The sequence below is a fragment of the Dendrobium catenatum genome, unplaced genomic scaffold (assembly GCF_001605985.2).
Source record: "Dendrobium catenatum unplaced genomic scaffold, ASM160598v2 fragScaff_scaffold_1523, whole genome shotgun sequence".
NCBI lineage: Eukaryota > Viridiplantae > Streptophyta > Magnoliopsida > Asparagales > Orchidaceae > Dendrobium > Dendrobium catenatum.
Window position 1 is genome coordinate 186,931 of NW_021319985.1, and position 23,327 is coordinate 210,257.

Sequence of the window (23,327 nt, forward strand, 5' to 3'; positions counted from 1 at the left end):
ATAAATTGTTAGCTTGAAGTTAAAAAAATTATATAAAAAAATCATAGTAAAATATAATAAAAAAATAAAAAATAAATTAGTATTAAGTAACTATTATTTTATTTAAGTAAGATCTTTTAATATAAGAAAGAGATGGCTTAGCTTAAATTATGCACATAATATACTTTTATAATTAAAAATTTATATTAAGGACATATATGCTGGACTCTCATTTCTGTAAATTTTTTTTTTTCTCTTAATTGAATACATTGATGGTATGTCTGATAAATATTTAGGGGTGCATCATACAAATTATTCAATTTGACATACTTCATCATTATAAAATATCAATACATCAGAATTGAATACTGTCATTTGAGAGAGTGCAAAATGATAAAACTTATTTTATAAACTTTTTGACTTAAAATTGTATTTTGTTGAATTTTTTAATTAAAAAATAACTTATTTATTATTTATTTATCTCTAATGGTCATAACTAGGGATGTCAAAATGAATTTTTGGGTTGGATTTGAGTCCAATATGAAACTGATCCGCCTTCAACTGATCTGACCCAAACCCTACCTGATTAGAACAACAAGTTAGAAATCTAGACCCGAACCCACCCCACCCCTAACCGGGGTTGACATGACCTAACTTGTTGACCTGGTTGAGCATGGCTAGACGAGCAAGTGCAAAACTATGAGCGGGTGCGTGAGGGAGAGGAGGACATCCGGGCAAGCCTGAGGATGTGCAAGACATAGGAGTGTGATGACGGACTAGCGAATTGTGGATGACCGCAAGTGCAACTAACTAATCAGTTCCAGGTTTATTTTGAGTTTTTTTGTTTGTCTCGAATCCAACCCAAATTTGAAATCCAAATCCGACTCATTTTTCAAACGGGTTAACCTGAACCCGAAATTTTAGGATGTGCCAACCATTGGCACCCATAATCACAACATGCGGTACTTCCCAAATAATGGCGATGAAGAGAAGCAAGGCTAATGATACATAAGCACATGACTTGACCGAAGCACGAGATTACTCTATCATTTGCGATTGGGCCCACGGCATTAATCTTGGCAATCATGAACAAAAATCACATGCTATAATTAATGGATCTATAAAGAAAAGTCTAAAGAGGTTTGGATCACTTTCTGTTTTATTTTTTTATTTTCATTTTATTTATATTTCAACTTAAAATAAAATATATAGGTAATGTTCTACATAAATATTATGTTTATTTTATTAAATATTGCAGAAAAGGTTGAGATATAAATAAATATTAAAATTTAGGTATCATAGATACAAAAACAAGAATGCTTTATCCTACTATGTAGTTAGCAACATTAAGAGTCAAATTCTTATAAGAAAAGTTAATTTTTAACATTTCATAATCAAATCATTTTAAGTCTATCTTTATCTTTCTTAATATAGACTAGTTCTAATACATCTACTATTCTAACAAGGTCATTTATAAGGCCGACATTTTACGTAACCAAACCATCTAAGATGACTCTCTACAATCTTATTTGCAACTACAGCTACACCAACTTTTTCAGGCATATACGCCAAAACATTATAGGTCTCATCAACATCTTATAAAATTTTCTCTTCCGTTTGAGGGATATTTTTCTATCACACAAAGACTCAATGCATTCCTCCACCTCAGCCATTCAACTTGAATTCTACTAGTAATATCCCCATCTACTTCACCATCACTATAAACAATAGGCGTGAGAAATCTACAATGCACACTCTTTTAATGAAGTGATCACTGAAGATCACAATCCCACTAGTAGATCTGTTACTATTAAAATTAATCTTCGTATATTCAATTTTAAATATACTCAAATAAAAAACTTTTAAACATCAAGGTTGACCTTCATAATTCAAAATTTTTATCAATCCCTCTCTAGTCATATCAACAAGAAGAATATCATCAGCCAATGTACATCCTCTTGCAAATGTCTAGTAAGAAATCATACTGCAAAATCCAAGTTAAACACTAAAATGACAAGACAATAATCCAACTGAATCAATGTTAGCACTTAGCACTAAAATAGGTTAAAATTCCCCACTCCAATACATAGAGCTCTAAGAAAATGGAGCAAAAAAGGGAGGAGAAGTGGTCCTGACCAGTACTTGCAGTAAAAAGATTTCAAGTGTTTGAATTGCTAGCCAAAAACAGGAAAGTGAAAATAAAGTATTATCAACATACAGAAACAAACCCCCCAAAAAATATTATTGAAATATCAAATCGAAATACAAAACCTATAAAGAATATATTACAAAGCATATATATCTACAGCCAGTCTGAAATAACTTGGAAATGAGTGAGTTAACAAAAAAGAGACAAGATTACAAGAACACCAACAAGGTGTAAGCCTCTCTATCTCACTAACCTGTGTATGATTTGAAAGGTGGGCAAAATCAGACACAAAAGCTAACCTGTGTAAAGGGCCTGGAAAAAGAATGATCAAAGAATAGCCAGAGGAAGCAGAAATAATGAAAGCCCAATGCTTGCAAAGCGATTAAAGCTTGAAGAATGGCTGTCAGAAGGTGACAATACTGTCACCTGAGAACCATTTCCAACCTGCTTTGTGGCTTCCGGATTGTAACCATTTGGTCCCAAATTAGATGCCGGAGGAACAGCTGGAGAATTTTTTGGCTTCACTGGCAGGGGATTGGAATCCTCATTATTGTAACCTGAATAGAAATTAGTCCCACACCATTCAGTTAAATAGGACATTCATATTTAGGGTTTTTGAAAGCTGGTAACAGACTTACAGTTAAATTTCTTCCAACCCAGTATCATTCTCTCACGATCAAACACAATACGAAGACCAGTTAGGAAATTCTCTGCATTGAATGAGAAGACATGTGGAAACATTATTTGTTTGTCCAAGTAAAAGAATCAAATAAATAATGACCACTCATCAAGGTTGTGAGATTCAGATCGGGCATAAAATCATAAAAAAGTAACAATGTTCAACAGTTTGATCAGAGTTGCACCGAATGACGTAATAAATATTAAAATTATTTAAATATGATCTAAATGACAAAATAATTATACAATAATACAAATATATGATTAAAACTGAACATAACTCCTACAAAAATAATATATTTAATAATTAAATATTAAAACAATTTCAATCTTTGAATTTAGTTTATATTTAATATAAATTTAGTTTTGGGTTTCTTATAAATTTAATATGAATCATTATTTTTTATATTATATGATTAAATATAAATTTACACTTATAGATCCACATACTAAATTCACATTATAATTATAAATCTATACATCATTCAAGTTATATCATTTATAATTAATTAATAAATAAAAATTTATTTTTTTATAGTGTAAAATTAAATAAATAAAAAAAATAAAATAGATAAATTAAAATATCATTAACTGAAAAATAAATCTTATTCAAATTATAAAAAGTAATAAACAAAACCTATTTAAATATATTTAGTGCATATACTGCGAACTTCAGAAATTTAACTTAGTTCTTTAATGGTAATAAAGGCTAGAGTATATTTTGGCACCAGAGTTTCAATAAGACAAGTAGAAGAATGCGAAAAATCTGAGTCTACTTTGGTAACGTGGCATCAGATTAAAGATTAAAAAAAAAAAAAAAACTTACGGCCAATGATATTCAGTTTGCTACTCTTGACAAGAGCCAAGCAATACATAAAGTCACGCTCCTGCTGCAAAAATAGCAACAAATGTTAATACAGGTGTAACGATAAGATCTAATGATTAAGAGCCTTCCATGAGACGAAGTTCAAGCTTACTTGATTGGATATGAAAATTACAGGGTAATTAACAGGAAATTTGCTTCCACCTCGAGTGTTGAAATTAATAACCGGTAAATGAGTCACAGATTCATTAGAACTGCAAGAATCAAGAACTGAATCAAATACTGCAAGAACAAAAGAAACAAGGCTTTTTGCAAGCATATATTTCACATAAACATATCAAAATCACAACCTTATGTAATAACAGTACTCAAAAGGGATGCTAGAGTCAACATTTGCTCTTTTTTTTTTAAGCTCCGTATTAAACTGAAAAATAAAAATCAATGGAATTAGAAAGAGAAATTTGAGATAGAGATACTTAAATTACTTAATTGGAAAAACTTACATTCTCAGAGAGCTTTGTGTAAGCAGGATCTGCCAAAGTTGTGAATGAGGTTCCCGAATCAACCAGAGCACTAAAGCTTACATCACTGGAGCTACTACCAACCTCAATTCCAGTTATGCTAATATTATATATGGAGCTGTAGAGCCACATTTTGAAATGTAAACACAATTTTTAAAATATGCAGAGATAGATCATGTCAAAATCAGCAGAAAAAACCATGGAAATGAAGCACAAAAGGCATAAACATAAGAAATAACTTACTTTTTCTGATTGACATTGAATGGGGTTTCCTGCTGATCTGAGCTTCCTTGATCTCCAAAATTAATCCTCCCAACACCATCAAGTCCAAAGCACATTGAAAAGGAATTTGATATGAGGCCCCTACTTGATAAAACGCTGGGAACTGATAAATTGTCCATACCAAGCCCAAAAAGACCATTTGGAGCAGCAGCGCCCAAAAATGAACCAGTCTGAATCTGTCCACACCTGCACAATGAATTTGTAGATTGAATTATGTATTCGCCTAATGATAGTATAAGCAAACAAGAAAGTCCAAAAATATGTTTTCCAGCATAAGAAAAAAGTCTCGAGAAACAATAAAGCATCATACCCAAACACTATAGGTGCCTTGACAATCTCAGGCTTGCTATCTTCAGTGGTTAGGTATAAGATATCATTCACTAAAAACCCAGAAGAAGATGTCTGAGCAGAAACATATTCAACCATGTAAGGACAAATGTCCCCCCCTCCAGGGCATTCATTATGGCTTCGATAAGCACATAAAGAGCTGTTGCAAGAAATATTTTGGCTCGTATTAGACAGACTGGGACTGTAAATATTCAAGTCCATACCCTGTTGCAATTTAGAATCAGAAGACCAGCTTAAGCATGACAATAAGAATTGACTAAGCATGATCGAAGCATCAAAGAATCAAATAATTTAAATGATCTGCTTGATTTTGGATAGCTGGAAAATACAGCAATGAAGTTTTTATCTGTAATACTTTATGAAAACTGTAAAAAAGAAAACTAACTCCAGTATTTTACTGATCCAATTTCTGCATGATAAAAGAAGCTTTTATACAAGGCTTAGGATGTACCTTCCTTAAAGCTAAAACAACAAAAGGAGAAGAAATCTGTTTCATTTAATAAAATATAAAAAAGACAAGCCAAGCTTAGTGTACGTATCAAAAAAGAAATTGAAAAAGAATGTTATATCCGTGCATATTCTGGTCATGGACAAAAATCTTACAAATAGTCGTGCAATAGCTTGGTGATCTTCATCTTCTCATTTCCTATATAGACACTAAACAAACAAGCATCACAGAGAAATATGCTTAACATGCTAACCCTTCTAATTTGCAATTATGTATTATTTCGAGTAGTATTAAACATATTCACCCCTGTTTGCAAGTGCATCCAAGTCCATGCAGATCCTTGTGAGTTGTGGCTTTTACTGTTGTTGAGTTAATGAAGGTCCGCTCTTTTTTGTAGCCTTCCCCAGTTACCTCATCATCTTACGCCTACTCTACTGTGGGACTTCTGACTTTTGCAATTCCTTTACTTCCTGCGATTGCTACAGGTTCCAACTTTGGAGGCAATGTAGCCGGGGACGGGTGTGAGAATATTCTGATCCAGTTGCAGTCTCAAGGGGGTTTTTAGTTTGTTTTTTGTAACTTCAATTTTTAAATAAGGCCTGAAGCATGTATATATAACAAATTATTAGTGTTTGATTAAGATTTCTAGTTTTGGTGCAATTCTCTTTACTTTCAATAATTAGTTCCTTGATAAAAAAGAGATTTAAATAATTCTTGAAGAGCTTAGCTCCTTGGACAAATGAGGCTTGTTCTTCTGGTCAATTATTTCCTACCTTCTTCTTTTCTTCTCCGCTTCCTTCTTCTGCATTTTCAATCGTAGTTTGGAAGTAATTGTGTTTAGTAAGAGTTACAACAACCTAAATTGGCGTCAGGTGCATGAAATTCAATTGTTACTTTCTTGATATCATTTTCATCTTTAATTTCAAATAGAAGGTTAGTCTTTTCATTTTGAATTATTTTCCATCACACTATAGATGTTTACATTGATAGTTCGTATCTTGATGAATTTTGAGTTTTGGTTGCATGATTTTCTGTATCGCGTATTTGATCTACATTAGAAGTGCTAGCGCATAAAATTTCATAGGTTAACTAGGTCTGAAATCTTAAGGTTGAATAAAAATGTCTTTTAGAAATAGTATAATATTATAATTAATTAAAAGCACAACAAAAAATGCAATTTAAATAAAATCAAATTGAAAATGAATCTAAATAATGTCAGCACATCGGTCTAAAGATAGAAATTATATTCTTAGTTTTAATTAGAGGCATGATCCACTGATGTTTTCGAATTGGGTAAACATTCTACATAAATTCTTTAGAAGGCATAAAATATACCGACGCCAAAAATATGAATTTACCTGAACAAAATGAATAGGATTGGTACAAAAATTCTAGCGAAGTGTTGCAAGAAAAACCTATATAAGTTGATATGTGTAACATAAATTTAAGGAATAATATTTGACATACTTCAATTATAGAGACCAATCACATGACCAATTTAAGAAATTTAAATAAAGTAGTAAACTGTATTTGAATACCAATTATAGGTAAGATTTTTTGTATCCATATTTATTTTCCTAAAAAATTATTAGATTATTAATATTTAATTTAATAAAATTCTTAACAATAAATTCTGCATAAATTAATCTACAATCTCCAATGATAAAAGATGAGACATATCACAAAACTTTAGAGTTCGAAGAAATTACAATTATCCACCTATTAGGATTATTGTACTTCAATTTAACACTTCTAAGGAAAATTCTTATGTGCCTCACCTTAGGTCTAAAACACACACACCAATATGAGTGTTATGTATGACTAAATTTGATTAACTTGAAAAAATTATAGTTCATAATTATCATGAATCGGATAAAAATAAAAAAAATAATAGTTACAGAGTGATCTTATATATAATTTTGCTTTAAAATCCATATTAAAATATGCAACATAGTATTGTTTAACAATTTGAACCTAAAATTAGAAGTGCATGGGTAGGTTAAAATCTAAAAACCAAACCAAATCGAACTTACCTGGTTGATTTGGCCCTGTTTATTAAAAGAGACCAGTTTTTTTGGGTTGGGAGTAAGGGTTATTTGAATTAAGATTAATATTTCAATTTTAAAATAAAAAATTTGGGTTTAATTGATATCAACTTTAATGGTGTTTCTTTATTTCTTGACATGTATATTCATAAAAAGTGTCTTATTGATGAAATCAAACAGGGTCAACATATACATAAACTTATTCACGTAAATTCCTTTCATAATAATTAATCTTAAAATAATTTGGATTTATCTTCTTTATAGAAGTTGTTAATCAAACATTGTAGTTGCCAAGTCCGAAGCCCTTGATGAAAAAAGTGGAGGTTTGCGTTAGGTAGTTGACAACCAGCGTAAAACTTGTCGAATAATTATGACATGAATTCTTTAATACATTGTGTTAATGCTAGGGCGTTCCCTCGAAGCGATGCACTATATAGCCTGGATACAAAGAGAAGTGTGTAAGGGTCATTGAACTGTGCCCGGGTGTAGTGTTAAATAAGCAAGGGTTCCCACATCATGGACGAATGTGAAAAAAGAAATTAGGATAATAACTTGCAATAGATGTTCTCATACAAAAAAATTAATGAAATTAATAAATATTATGATTTATAGGAAGATAAATATTTATGCATTCATACAACTAAATAGGTTGGAGAGAATGCTAAGGAGATTGATTGTTTAGAATTTAAACTATGATATTCAAGTAGGAGTCATATTAGAAATGATATACATGTGATTATAGATAAGAGTTTTAAGAAAAAAATTGTAAAAAATAATAGAACGAGAGATATAATTATAGCGTTAAAGAATGTTATTTATACTAAGATTATTAATATTATAAATGTTTATGCTCCGCAAGTAGGTTTAGATATGTGTTCAAAATTAAAATTTTGAAATGACTTAGAAGAATTAATATGAATTATACCTTTTGAAAAAAAAATTATTGGAGAAAATTTAAATGGACATGTTGGAAGAGAAATAAAAAGTTCTAAAATCATTCATGATAGTAAGACCATGATAATTCTAGCTTATGATTTTGTAATTGCTAATATCTTATTTAAGAAAAAAGAGAGCATCTCGTTACACAAAAAAAATAGATATAGTAGAACACAGATTAATTTTTTTTATAAGAAAATTAATTGTTTAGATTGCAAAAATAATAAAGTTATTATGAGTGAAAGTTTATGTATCTAGTATCGCTTAGTAATTTATGCAATCTAAATGGGGAATAGTAGATGAAGAGAAAGAATATGAAAAATAAAATAAAATGTTATCCTAAGATTAGATGGGGGCATTTAAAAAAATACTAACAAAAATATTTTTTAGAGTAAGATTTAAGATATTAATATTCTGCCTATATATGAGGAAGCTAATATTATGTAGGAAAAAAGTAGTTGGTGATATTAAGAATGTTGCAAAATATTTTCTTAAAGTATTAAAAGAAAAAAATTCATAATACTAAAAATAATTAGTGATGGAATCAAAATGTACAAGAAAATATAAAATATAAGAATCTTTCTTATAAAAATTGGTTTAGATGTAAAAGCTTGAAAAATTAGGAAATATATAAATGGACATGTAAGGAGTCTAAAAAAGCAATTTGTGATGCTAAGAATTTAATTTTTAATGATTTAAATAATAAATTAGATGCTAAGGAGGATGAAAGATATATATATATATATATATATATAAGTTAGCCAAACAAAAAGATACATGAAGTAATGATTTAGTTCAAGTATGCAAGTATTGTCATTTGTGTTCAAACATAAGATGATTTGATCATGTATTTTTCTATTTCAGTTGGATTACACCAAGAATTGCCTTTAAGCCAGAACTTTTTTGTTTTAGTCATGGATGTTCTTACTAGATATTTGCAAAAGGATATACCATGGTGTGTGCTTTTTGCTAATGATATTCTTCTTATTGATAAGACTAGATGAGTTGAAGGAAAACTTGAATTATGGAGGTCAGCCTTAGAGTCTAAAGGTTTTCGTTTGAGTAGATCTAAAACTGAATAAATGAAGTGTAATTTTAGTAGTAATAGATATGGTGGGGGATTGTAATGTTGGGTGATCAAGTCATTAAAAAGAATACATGTTTTAGATATCTCTGATTTATTGTTCAAAGTGATGGTGAAATAGATATGAATATTATTAGTATAATTCAAGTTGGATGGTTGACATGGAGGAATGCATACCCCTCAAACTTAAAGGGAAAATTCTATAAGATGGTGGAGAGACCTGCAATGCTTTTAGCGTAGAATATTAGTCATTAAAAGAGAAACATAAAATTTAGTTAAGTGTTGTAGAGATGAGAATGCTCAGGTGGATGAGTGGCTTTACACTTAGAGACAAAATGTGAAATAAGTATATACGTGATAAGGTTGGAGTAGCTCTAGTGGCAAATACAATTAGAGAGAGTCGACTTAAATGGTTTTGTCATATAAATGTCGGCCTTGCGGTGACCCAATTTGGAGAGTAGATGCATTATATTTTGACTATGTTAAGAAAAGTAGAGGTAGACCTAAAAAGGCTTGGGCTTCATTTGGGGCTGCTTTCTTCTTTCTAAAACAGTTTTTTAGTACAAAATTTTATTAAACAAAAACATTGCTTTAGAAAGCAGTAAGAAAGTTGTCTCAAACGAAGTCTTATTTACAAAGTATTAGAAATGACTTTTATTTATTAAATTTGAATGAGAATTTGACTCTTAACATGATACAATAGAGAAAAAGGCTCCATGTTGCCAATCCCACATAGTGGAAAAAGGGGGTTCATATTGTTGTATAGAAGTTATTAATAAATATAATAAGCTGGCCTTATATAGATCATACACACGTGCGACTTCAATTATGAAAATAAAACTTTAATGAACCTAACAAATATAAATTAGTTATAGTGCATTCATTAGAATGCATACAAGTATATAGCTACTACCCTGCAATACCTGTATCTTATTACATCATCTATAAGTCATATACATGATTTGCATAAAATTATTTGCTAGAAGCATCCTATTAAGTACTCCAATTATGTATTTAATGTAGTTGTTGCCGAGAAAAATAGAAACTTGAAGTCTTCAAGCAAGTAAATAAGGCAATGGACTGTCAAAATACTGGAAGGTTTCTTTTAAAATATTTAAGAAATTAACTGCTATAAAATATGAACATATAAAGTTATAAATAAATTGGGATGAATGCATATAAGTTGAAAATTATAAAAAATTATAGTGCTAATCTAATTTTTAATGTATATGGTCTAAATTCATATCATAAAACATTAATCAATGCTATGAATTCTTCTCTTTTTCAACTCTTCTAGTGAGTATCACATACAATACAGTATTTGCATAACTCCTAAATATTTAGAACAATCTTATTTTATTGTTGATGATTAAATTAAGTCCACTACTGATTGTGGAAGCAAAACACACCTCATAAAATGGGAAAATAGATCTATAAGTGTTGATTCACGGATATTTGTTAAAAAAAAAAAAATCTAAGAGTGATGTCAAATCTATCAGAAGAATTTCAAAAAAACAGTTTGCAACATTTTTTCAAGTAGGGCAATTGATGACTATCCTAGCGGGTTTTATTTTAATTGAATTATCAAAGGTTTATGATTATGAGATCCCCGTATTTTGCAATTTTCCCTTACTTTGTTTGCATCCCAAGGCTAGTCCTTTGTTTATGATGTGGTACTTCTTATGTTTTCAATTCATCTATTTTCGACAGTTGCTACGGGTTCTAGCTTTGGCAATGTTGTAGCAGGAAACAAGGGTGAGAATTTTGCATTCTAACAATGGTCACAAGTTCATGGACACGAATTTTTTTTTTTATATAATTTTAAATAAGGGTATGGGGCATTTGCATAATATAGTATGAGTGGTTAATAAATTTTCTTCAGAGGTGTAATTCCTTCTTCTTTTGAAATTGGGCTCATTTATCAAATGAGAGACTTTAAGAATTTTCGGAGAGATTATATCCTTGTATGAGTGTGTTTTGCATTTCTTGTGAGCTCTTTCCTAATTTCTTTCCTTTTCTTCTCCTCATCCTTCTTCTTCTATGTTTTTCATTGATTTAAAAGTGATTGTGTTTAGTCATGCTACAATATATGTTTTGTTAGTGTGTGTGAATTTTAGAGGTTTTTATGGCTTTCTTAATACTTCTTCTCATTATTGAAGTTAACCTTCTTATTTGAATTAATTGTCATGATTTTGTTTTTAATGACTTACCCATTAGTTTTTTGGATTAACAATTAATGTCCTCTCAATTTAAAATATTTGCTGCATAGGTTTTGCTTCTTATGTGCATTTAACATTAAAAATCCGAGACTATAAGATATATTACATTAGCAAGTCTATGCGCACATACAAGAAGGTGGAGCTATCAAACTTTTTTATCTCTGTTCTATGCTTGTCTCTCTATGTACATAAAAGTTATACGGAGGCAGAAGAATCAAATTTGTTAATATCTCTTGCATACATGATACATGCTGACATGTCTATACATACAAGGATGTGAAAGCATACGGCCAAAATATAATTTTAAGGGCCTTTTAATCAATTTAAAAAAAAAAGTGAAAGCATCAAACTCTTCAATATTTGTTTGAAATCATCATCAACTTATCCATCATTTTGGGTCCATATCATAAATCTTAATTCATCATTTGTTCCTACTGAGTGCCACATTAGATATTAAACATATTCTACATAAATATCTCGCAAGCAGGCCTATATGTCTATGTGTACAAAGAAGGTGAAAGCATCAAACTCTTGAACATTTCCTTAAAATCATCATCATCTTTATCCCAACTATTTGTAGTCTAGCTACAAGAATCTTCAATTTTCCTTCCTATTGAGTGTTGCATGGGATGTTAAACTTCGACTACATAAATCTCTTAGAATAGCTTCTATTCAATTTAGTTAAACTAGTTCTAAATAAATCTCTTTGAATAACTTCTATCCATGTTACCTAACCTAGGCTATCCCTTATATAATAAGATAGAAATACATCTGAATGCATAGGCACAAATGACAGCATGCCTTACAAAAAAAGATGGGTTGGAGGTGGAGAAATAAAGGAGATTGAGATCAGTCAGGGCACACAAGTATTTAAGAGATAGAAAGAGGCATATTGTTAGCTATCTTTAGAAAGAAGGGGCTGTACATAAATTCTTTGATGGACGAGAAGACAAATATCTAACTAGATAGAGAGACATAGAGATGGATCACGTGTTCACTAGCATCTAGCACTAAAGAGCAAAAACAACCAAATAATCAATGAGTAAGGGTAAAATGTACAAAATTTGACACTCTTATGAACACCGATCTTAAATCTATCACAGTTTATGATGGTCCTCTCAAGGATTAGGAAGTTAGATATGCAAGTGAAGACTTAATGTCTTTGACAATCAAAGGAAAACCATAAGCTAAAACCCATCCTAACGATTCAATCATGCTCATCCATTGTATATAGGTTTTGATTTAAACTATTTGGAGTGAAGAGTGACTTGTTGAATCCAGGTGGTATAGGTGATTTTGACAAGTTAATGAGTAGAGGAAAAAAACTAGAGCACCATACTTGCCACTAGCTTAGCAACAATACTTATGACATCGCATTGTCTCTATTTAATTGCAAAGAACTTGGCATATTATATCAACGTCTAAAAAAGCACACGCATAAGCCTTTTCTAAAAAAAATGAAAAAAGAATGAGACTATTCATCCATCCTATTTCCTATTTTTTAAAGACCTAATATTTTATTATGCCTGTAATGAATTTTTTTTAAACCTATGGTTTTGTTCTTTTTTTTTTCTTTCATCAGTCATATTTGGTTCTCATCGAAAGTAGGCATAACTCCAATTACATTATAGAAATCTAATATGTATAGAAAGATAGAGATCTCGATCAGCTTTGGCTTCAAACAATGACTCGCATACAATCAGTAGAGAAAAATGGAGCTAATAGATACCATGAAATGTTTTACATTAAAAAAAATAAAAGTAAAAATCATAGGGCCAAGTCTAGTTGAAACAATTACCACTAGTGCCACGAGTAACAAAAGATCAACCTTTTGAAATTTGTGGAAATGATAAGAAAAAAGCGCAAGGGCAATTCGAGTTTTCATTTGATGAAGCATGCGTATGCCTCATGGCAGGCTTAATGAGGCCTATTCCTCATGGTGAATTTTGCCAAAAAGCATTGAGGCGCACATCCATACGCCCAATTTTAAACAATGTTCTGATGACTATTTGAGATTTTGTGTAAATACACTAGAAAAACTACAAGGACAAGATGTGTACATGAAGACATGATACAGAAATAATAACATTTTATTTTATTTTATTTTCTTTATATATACTAAATGTTGGATATGACTTCAAAGCTCGCAAGCCTTCATAATCTAATCAAGTAAAATCATTTTTACATTATATAATATTAAAGGTAAAATTATATATATATATATATATATGGTAATATTATTTTAAATTTTCTATACATATTTTGATTTTGCCTAGACAATTTTTTTAATTACTTAGATTCAAATGTTGCTAAAAACAATTCAAAGAAATCACTCAAAAATTATTAAAATTTTTTATTACCGGTTTATGTGCCTCCATCATACTTAATGGATATTTGTTAGCTTAGTGAGCCTCTACAAAGCATCGTTCTACTCTATGAATGAACATAGATCTTGGCCTAGGATTTTAGTTAGCGGGCCTCTGCTAAACCCTCTATGGACCTCCTTTAAATCTCTGTAAGACCTCTACTAAGTTGTATGAATTGACGGCTATATTCAACTAATCGTTGGGTTTCCTTATTAAGATTATCCTAGCTATTGCAAATCATTTCTAGAATGCACTAATGGACTCTCCACATATACTACACCCATTCCAAAGGTTTTAGATTGCATATTTATCAAATTCAAAGGAAATCCCTTGATTTTCTCTTGCAAAATCTTTGGCTCTAAAGAAGAAAAGAAAGGCATGACCACTTGGTGTTGTTGATACAAAATTAGATTTGCGATTCAATTTATGTCACGTATCTTCAAATACAATGTGCAAGATCATTCTTAAACATTGTATTTCCCTTTTTGTTTGTATCTCTATAAGATATTAAATCGTTTGGTCTGCCTAGGTCTCCAATTTGCCAGGTTTGACCTTCTCCACTCACCCAAAATCTGTGATTTGATTGTCCATGGGATCATTCTCACAAAATCTGTGATTTAACTCTCCCTTCAAAACACTAAGATTGGTCAACGCCTCATCGATCTCACCTAGGATCACCAATAAAAATGCTAAATTCTTGCATGGCAACACAGACTTGTCGCATTTCATGCCTAATTTCCAAGTCTTAGTTCAAGAAAGCAAAACCCTAGAACAACAAAGCTGATGAGCTTCCTCATCTCAACATGAGAACAATAAATTATCAAAAAATCAATCATCGTGTCAGGTCAAAAACACATCCACATGAAACTGTGCATATTTCACTTTAAAGCCTTAATTTGTTAAAACACCCCTGCAACTACCCTTCTCCGTTTTACCATATCAAAGCCCGCAGCAACCATAAAAAAAAAAAAAAGAAGAAGAACAAAATAAAGCCAAAGAGTCGAACAAAGCATACCAAACCGTTGCTATCAGAAGTAGTCGGCGCACAACTCATGCAATCACAGGGCACCCAAAACAAATTGCTCCCCGTATCCAACGCAACCAGAAACGTGACATTTGGACTCCCCAGTGAAACGAAAGCGTAGTGCAAGCTACACCAAAGAATCCAAAAAATTTCAGCAAAATATCCGATTCCACAAGCATGACTCAACAAGTCAAGAAAAAAAAAAACCCCACAAAATAAAGATTCCAAGATCTTACAATCCGAGCGAATTGATCCTCAAGGTCTCGTTGCTATCTGAAAAGGCCAGCTTAGCAGCCTCCTCGCCAAGCGAACGGCCGCGGTCATGCCCTACCAGGGCGGCGTAGTAGTCCACCGTTCCCTTCTCCGGCCAGCCGCCCGGAAGGTCTCTTGGCATCGACTTCGCCCACTGTCGAACCCGATCGGAGAATCGGTGGTGCATGTCGAATCCAAAAGCCGGCGATGCATAAATCCCCTCCAGTGACACAACGGCAATCACGAAGAAGAAGATGAGACATGTAAAACATGAGTAGGCGGCCATGGGAGAAAGGAGACAGAGAGATTGGCGAATTGAAACCCTAGAAAACGTGGAAGTAGGAATTGAGGGCTTAAAAGGGGAAGAAGAAATTAGAATTTGGTGGGAGGACGCGTGTTTGACGTGTTGAAGAAGGTGGCGGTGGTCGCCGTTGAATAAGTTTTACGATTTTTCCTCGAGAAGCGACTCCGGCGGCGTGTCCGGCGCTCTTTTGGAGTTGGCTACATGGAGCCCACGGCTACTTTGACTAACAAAAGGACAAGGCTTGTATTCTTCTTTCCTGCCAAGGAGAATGAATCCGGAGATCAATTAGGATAATGCCTATGTTTTTTTTTTTTTTTTTTTTATGCCTATGTTGTTCATTCAATGCAGTATGTAATTGAGGATTAATTATTTTGTGTAGATGTTGAACGGAATTCGTCCGTCATATTATTTTTCGTTCGGTGCCATGGTTCAGTATCGTTGACGTGCATTCTTGTTGGTCTATGGGTAGCATTCTTCGTCGGGGCTCCGCACAGAATAGTTTCTCGTATTTGAGTGACCTGATGACTCTTGATTAGCGTCCAAACATATTTGACGTCTGCACGTAATATTTTTTCTAATAGAGAGAGTAAAAGCACTAATATACTTCTATTCATTTTGAACTCTCTAAAATATATTTATTGTTATATAAATTTTTTAATATTGACTAATAGAGACAGTAAAAGTCCAAGACAACGTCATTGCATATGTCGTCAATCTTGATCGAATTTTATTCTAATATTACTTGAATTTTATCGAATCAATTTTGATGGCGATGATATTAAAAAACATGTCATAGTTCATATCTAAGATATTTTGATCTGAATTAAACTTTTGGGCATATTTTAAAAAGTTTTATCACAAATTGTACGTGACATCTTCTTATACGTTGGATTACCATTCAATTTTTATTTGAGACAGCTTTCTTTCTGTTTCTTACAACATCTTTTTAGAACAAAAAAAATTAATTTTTATACTAAAAAGCTGCTGTAAGAAGCAGAAAGAAAGCCGTCCCAACGAAATCTCAATTTGATTTATAATTTTTTTTTTAATTCTATGATTAAATATGTTACTAATTTTTTTATTCCATCATCATTTTAATGATGCCATACTCCTTAATAAATAAGTACCACAATAGACGCATATGTCATCAAGAGAATGATTAAAGGAGTTCTATTAATTTTTTTGGTTACAAATGTCGGAGATATTATTAAGCTTCGCTAATGGTCTAATGATTAATTAACAATGTAATTAGTGTGTTCTTCACATTAATTATTTGTTTGACCAAATTTAATTATAGTTGTAATTGAATTGCAATCGTAAACAAGTCCTCGAAGCTGACCAACTAACGAGACCAAAAAAATAATTAATGGGACAAATTGTTTGAGTTTCTAAGGCCCAATCATCAAACATAAAAACCTATCAAATATATATATATATATATATATATATATATATTTTAATTTTTTATTTACGTACTATGTGTTCTGCATAATAATTTTTTTAAATAATTTTTTTTAATTTGTTTTATTTTTTTTTTATTTCTCAAAAATACATAGAGCATGATATTGCAACACCTCTAACAATGTTAAAATGCTCCCTAAAATATATTTTTCGTATTTTCAAAATAGAAAATACAAAGAGATTAGCGTTGTAGTGCTCCCAAACATAACGCCGCAGCACTCCCAAGAGAAAAACTAAGTTTAGCTAATGTTCACACATTTAACCCTCCGAACACCCTCTAAGATAGAATTGATGCATTCAAAAACCTACAGATACATTCACGTTATAGAAAATACGAAAATGCAATCACAATAGATTTAGCATATCAGATTCAAGATCCATTTAGAATATTGTTGTTGTAGATATTACCCTATTGATGTTAAACATTTGGCAAAGTGGTCGTCTCCGGAGATGTTATTCGTTTACAATCTAAACCCTAATGTTAAAAAAGATGTTAGATATAAGATTACCGGTTAAAAAAAATATAAGATTACTGGTTTCAAATATTATTCAAAACTTATTTTGACCTTGATCAAAATATGTTTGACACATGATCAAATCCTATTTAAAGATTATTCAAGGTTTGTTCATATTTCAAAATCAAAATTGCAATCTTGTTTCAAAGATGGTTCAATCATGATGTGAAAAAGTTTTGATCAATGTTGAAACACTAGTCCAAAAACTTCTAGCAAGATTGGTCAAGTTTCGAGCAATGTTCTATGAAATTTCGAACAATGTTTGAATATATGAGAGCCGATAGTTCAGCTGAATTGAATAGTTTATACCATTTGTGTCTCTCATCAATCTTTGACGTCTTCAACCAGGGTTAAGCAAAGTTCATAAGCAAATGGTGATTCTTGTAATGGATCCAAATGGTTGAGGATTCATTTGGGATAGTTTTTTTATTACTTTCTAAAGCAACTTTGTCGTATTAAAATTTCTAATTTAAAAAATTTTAATACTAAAAACCTGTTTCAGAAATCAGTAAATTGTCCCAAACGAAGCTTGAGTGTGCTTCTAATATATGATACTCAACAGTATTACAAAACTTTTATTCGAGGATGTATGATGACCGATGTGAAGAGCTCGTGCATAAAGAAAGGATTGAATTTTTTGGTTTTCTTTTTACCTTAATTTGAAAATTTTAAAATAAAAAAATTGCAATTCTTGCTATAGGCTGTGGTTGAATGGAGTAGTTGGCCTATTAATTCTACCTTAATGAAAAATACATTGCCTATCCTAATTATGTGGGCAGTGATGTTCTTTGAAAAAATCAACCATGTGACATACTAAACTTTAAAACATCGCAATAATTTTTATTTTTTTATTAACTAAGCTAACTATTTTTTAGCAGTTGTTGAAAAAAGAGTACTTTGTAATAGCTTTGCTCAGCTTTCATTACAACTTTAAGAAAAGTTAATTCCTACTTTTCCAGCTTAGAAAAGTCTGTTCCTACTTTAAAATAAGGTTATCTTTTGGGACTATTTTGTAAAATAACTTTTTAGTAAAAAAATATATTGAACTAAAAATTTTTTGTACTAAAAATCTTTTTTAAAAAGCAGTAAGAAAGCTATCCCAAACGAATCCTAAATTTGACATTTTGTTTCTATTTTGAACTCTAATAAAATATGTATATATGATTGTGAATATGTGAGAATTGTTCTTTGAACCATAGATATATTACTTGTAAATGATTTTTTTTTTTATTTCTTTATAAATATATGCATTGTTTAAGATGATATAATGATTAAGTGAAAATTCTAGTGTTTTGCTGTTGGAATAAAAAAATAAAGCTAAAAAAGAAATTACCTGGGGCACCATGAAGATCTCCCACAAAAGGATACGTGGAGGATCAATATCTAGTCAAAAATTAGGTGGATTAGACATGAGCTTTGTTGAATATATAAATAATTTAAAAAAAAATTATAGGTAGGATTATCAGAGCTCCAATTTCAAAAAAAAAAAAAAAAAAGTTAAACGAAAGGACTCGAAGAGATGAACCCAATGATACCAAAAACGATATGTTTTGGGTCTAAAAGAACCTAGATTAAACAATTGAAGCGTAATGAGAAAGTGTAAGATATTAATTGGACGGCCACACAATCTCCAAATATCATATGTTTATAATGAAATCCAGCAACGTGAAAAGATGAAACCAAAGAGCCCAAAATCGCCTAAGTCCAACATCATTAAGATAGCATAATGCTAAGAGAACGGTGATGATTTAGAGAATCAATATGTGTTGTTTGATAGTGTTTTCTGGATTTTGGCTAAATTTATCATATATACCACTTTAAAAAAAATTATTAATAGACATCATTATACACATGAAGGGGGCTTAGATTGGCTTGAGACTCAGGAGAGCTCACAAGTTTAAAGAATTTTGGAGCTCCACTTGAACATCATTGTAGAACCATTGTTGTCGGACCACTACTTGAATGCCATATTTAGACCACCGCCATCAAATCATCGATCGATAAACACCAATGAGCCATTTCCCAACAAACATTGTTAGACCACCACTAGATCGCCTTCAGACTGCCACCATTGGACCACCACTAGACCAACAATACTCGACTTCGGTCCACTAACTAACATCACTCGATTTAGTCCTCCAAAATTCTTCACTTGACTGCAATCCTTTGACCACGCCTACCTGCCCATGCCCTCTTCTGCCCGCATTACATCGAGTCGCGTCTGCCCTCTTCGGCTTTACGAGTTCACGTATGCCTGCATCCGGTGTCCGACATCCCGCTGCCCTTGTCTGGCGTCCCACTGCCTGCATCAGGCGTCCCTTTTTAGCTTCGCATCCGCCCACGTCCAGCGCCTTGCTGCGGCCTCTGGCATCCTGTATGCCCTAGTTCGGCGTCTTGCTGCACGCGTCCGACATCCCGCAGTACCGCGCGCATATGCTGTTGTGCTGTGTATGCTTGCATATACCTGAGTTATAGGCCGTGTCGGGTTGAATCGAACCCAAAGTTGGTCGAGTTTGGGTTTAAAAAATTGACCCATTTTAAAAAACAGGTCAGGTTTGTGTTGACCCAAATAGTGCCGTGTCAGTTCTGGGTTGGACCCAAACCCGACCCATGACTCAATTTTGACAGTCCTATGTACGATCGTCCCTTGCTATAATACTTGTCATAAAAAAATTAGTCTTTTGTGTTTGCATTTAGTCTATAAAACAAGTTATTAAAATAAGTAGCTTTCTATGCCAAATGCATTTCATGCAAATATTTTATCTTTTTATAACAAATTTATGTCTTTATAGTGTTCTTTCAGAGGTTGAATTTCTATGTATAGTTGAAGTAATTTGTTATATAAGATATTTTAAGAATATAAAATGCTAATTCATGCATATAGTTTACTCTTATAATTTTGCAAAGGGTTCAATCATTATTAGTTTGTATTTAGTAAGATTCAACTAGAATTAGTATGAATTTAAAACTCTATAACTATCAAACTCTCATATACACTAATATTCATGCTCTTGTGACTATGAAGATAGCAAAAAAGAAGAAGAAAGAGCAAAGAGCAACTTTATGACTTCTTTATAATAATAAAAAATAATTCAGAAATTTGACTTTATATGCACATAATGTGAATATGGAGAAATTAATGTGCATGATATTTTATTAATAAGGAAAATATGTCTGAAGTTATGTTCACACTTTTATCCATGATATCTTTGATCTCTATCTTATTTTATTGCTAATTTCTTTTATATAAATTCCATCTGTTGTCTTTTACTTTCGTTGTACGTGTACGTGTCTAAACATTCTTAATCGATTTTATACCTTTGTTATATCTCATAAAATTCCTCGTCGAAAATAAAAAATGCTTGTTAGCTAGATATAATAAAGTTGGGTTGGTTAGATGAAAGAGACATTGTCAAATCATCCTAACTTGCTTGATCCGACCCATTCAACTTTCTTCTAGCTCTGGCTAAGAAGAGATGCCTTATGCATAAGCATAATACCCGTCTGCATAATAATTAGAAGGTTGTCGTCTCCTTTAATTCGGGCATAGAAACCTAACCCTAGACAAAAAATATTATTTGGAAGTTGATGTTGAGAACAAAATGTCTTATAAGTAAAAATTCGCTAATGAAATTTATTAGAAAAATAAGGAACTCAATGGAAGTGATCATTATGTTTAGTGTGCATTCATTCTGGATGTTTTTCTTTTGTACTACATATATAATGTTATATGCCTATGCCTCTGGATCATACAAACTTATAAGAAAGTTGTAAGTGATCATATATTGAGTTTGTTCATGAACATAGGGCATTTGCTTATGCTTTTTTGAATATTTTTTTCGAGTGTTAATTTAGAAGCTCATTCAAATAAAATATCATTCTTTAAGCTCGAAGAACTACTTGTTTATAGGCTCAATACTGCTTGAGAGATTGCCTCCTTATGGGCTTAATAAGGCTCGATAGATTTGTTCATTACTGGACTAGATAAGGCTTAATAGTTTTGTTCGTTAATAGGCTCGATAAGACTTATTTGATAAACTAACAAACAACTTGATAGCAGAGCTTGTTAATAGCTCAATAAGACTCAATTACTATTTTGAAGGAGTTGCTTGTTTATAGCCCGATTAGAAGAATATGAACCAAACATAAGCCGAGCTCCAACATCTACAGTTTTAAACAAACTAAACTTAAATATAAATAAAAAAACTCATATCAAATACATACCGATCGAGCTCAAACACGCTCATAATAAACAAGCTCAAACATGAATATGTACACTCTCAACTCAATTCAATTCATTTATAGCCGCCCTACGAATCATTAAATGGAATTGATTTAACTTTATTAAATAATTTGGAACTATTATTTTCTATTATTTAGGTTTTGCCTTCAAAAGTTGAATTTGTACATATTGTAGATATAACTTGTTATATAAAATATTGTTAAGACAATAAAATTCCAGCTCAGGCATATAGTTTTGTGAAGGGTCAAAATTTCTTTTTTCTTAGCTTTGTATGTAGTCAGATGCAGCTAGAAATTTATAGTTATTTTAATCTCTATAATTACCTATATTGACCCACACCCCCATACGTGTTCATCTGACCATCTCCACTACACCAAGGAAAAAATAAAATAAAATAAAAGGGTTGCTTTAAGAAATAAAACGTAGAATTCAATCATGCCTTTGACTTTGTTGTATTAGAAGAAAAATATTATACTATTATTAAATTAATTATCTTATGATTATTACAAAGTTAAACAGCTCTATTTTGCGTAATCATTGGTATGATTTTTGTTAATCATAGTTTTTCATTATTTTGATATATAGTTTGAATAAGATGCTCCTATTAAAAAAATTATAAATATGGTTATAGTTTCTACAAGAGGAAGATTCCGGAGTTGAGAGATTTGAATGACTTTATTACGTAACTCGACAATTGTTGCTCATGTCTGCCTTCACCAGTATATGATGTTTTTCATTCGATTATTGATGCTTGACTACTTACATCAAAACCCATTATTTGATTTATGCTATCCAATTGTGTACTCCCCACCTTTGTTTTATAGCCATCGCTCCACCAATGTTATATAATTATCTCCGTTTTCCATCACTTCTTATGTAATCACTATAATGAGCATTAGATAAATTATTTTCAATTGTTTAATTTTGCCTTCTTCAATTGTGGGAAGAACATACTTTTATATCTTTAATTATATATTGGACTATTGCATCTGAGCATGGCATCGAGATTATTTCCATTTTGGGTTTTCCATGTAAAAGATTTTGGTGTGCTTATAGCTTTTATCTATACATGCTGAATATTTATACACAACTAAGATGTTAAACACACTCTTTATCTGTCAGTGTAAACTTTTTTGCACATAACAATTTGATGCTATTTACGAAAATTATTTTCAACATGTTACAAATATTTTTCAGTAGCTGACAATCAATCCCTTAATCAAGAATGACACAATCTATTTGGTGAAGGCCATTTATGTGTCACTTGGAGTGATCACATATGTAGAATAGAAGAACTTCAATTTTGAATCCTTCAACTCTTAAAGGAGAGATTAGACAACTACAAGCAACATCACAAAAGGATGAAGTTCTCTCAACACAAAATCAACAATAATTTAGGGCACTGATGTGATTCTTTAACATCCTATTCTAATGGGGCTCAAGTTACCTACAATTTATTTATATGATCAGGCTTCTAACCCCTACGAGAATATTGAACACTACAATACCTTTATGCACATTAAACAAGCTTCCGATATAGTGATCTTATCTTTCTTTTGTAACTCTTAGGAGCAAGATCACAATGGTTCTACTGTATTTTTGGTAGAATTATTCATACTTCTATGGATATTGATTGGCTTTATGTCAAAC

General features: G+C 31.5%; 1 protein-coding gene across 2 annotated transcripts; it reads right to left on the minus strand.

Moving 5' to 3' along the window:
* Positions 1–2,194: 2,194 nt before the first annotated feature.
* On the minus strand, positions 2,195–15,750 carry LOC110098864 (aspartyl protease family protein 1). 2 transcript variants are annotated; one of them, XM_020825806.2, is made up of 10 exons: positions 15,139–15,750; positions 14,894–15,029; positions 4,743–4,984; positions 4,394–4,618; positions 4,133–4,268; positions 3,980–4,053; positions 3,784–3,883; positions 3,633–3,693; positions 2,767–2,838; positions 2,195–2,685 (listed from the first exon to the last, which is right to left on the minus strand). In XM_020825806.2, the coding sequence occupies exons 1-10, from the start codon at positions 15,438–15,440 to the stop codon at positions 2,456–2,458; spliced, it is 1,578 nt and encodes a 525-aa protein (XP_020681465.1). In that variant the 5' UTR covers positions 15,441–15,750; the 3' UTR covers positions 2,195–2,455. The 2 variants fall into 2 exon arrangements, with proteins under 2 accessions (XP_020681465.1, XP_020681464.1); XM_020825805.2 differs by having other exon boundaries at positions 3,633–3,696; positions 15,139–15,749.
* Between the last annotated feature and the right edge of the window lie 7,577 nt (positions 15,751–23,327).

Coding starts and splice junctions, on each gene's coding strand:
- LOC110098864 (XM_020825805.2), bottom strand. CDS start 15,440: ATGGCCGCCTACTCATGTTTTACATGTCTCATCTTCTTCTTCGTGATT. Junction 4,619..4,742: donor AAGGCACCTATAGTGTTTGG/GTATGATGCTTT, acceptor TTCATTGTGCAG/GTGTGGACAGATTCAGACTG. Junction 3,697..3,783: donor TAATTTTCATATCCAATCAA/GTAAGCTTGAAC, acceptor CTATTTTTGCAG/CAGGAGCGTGACTTTATGTA.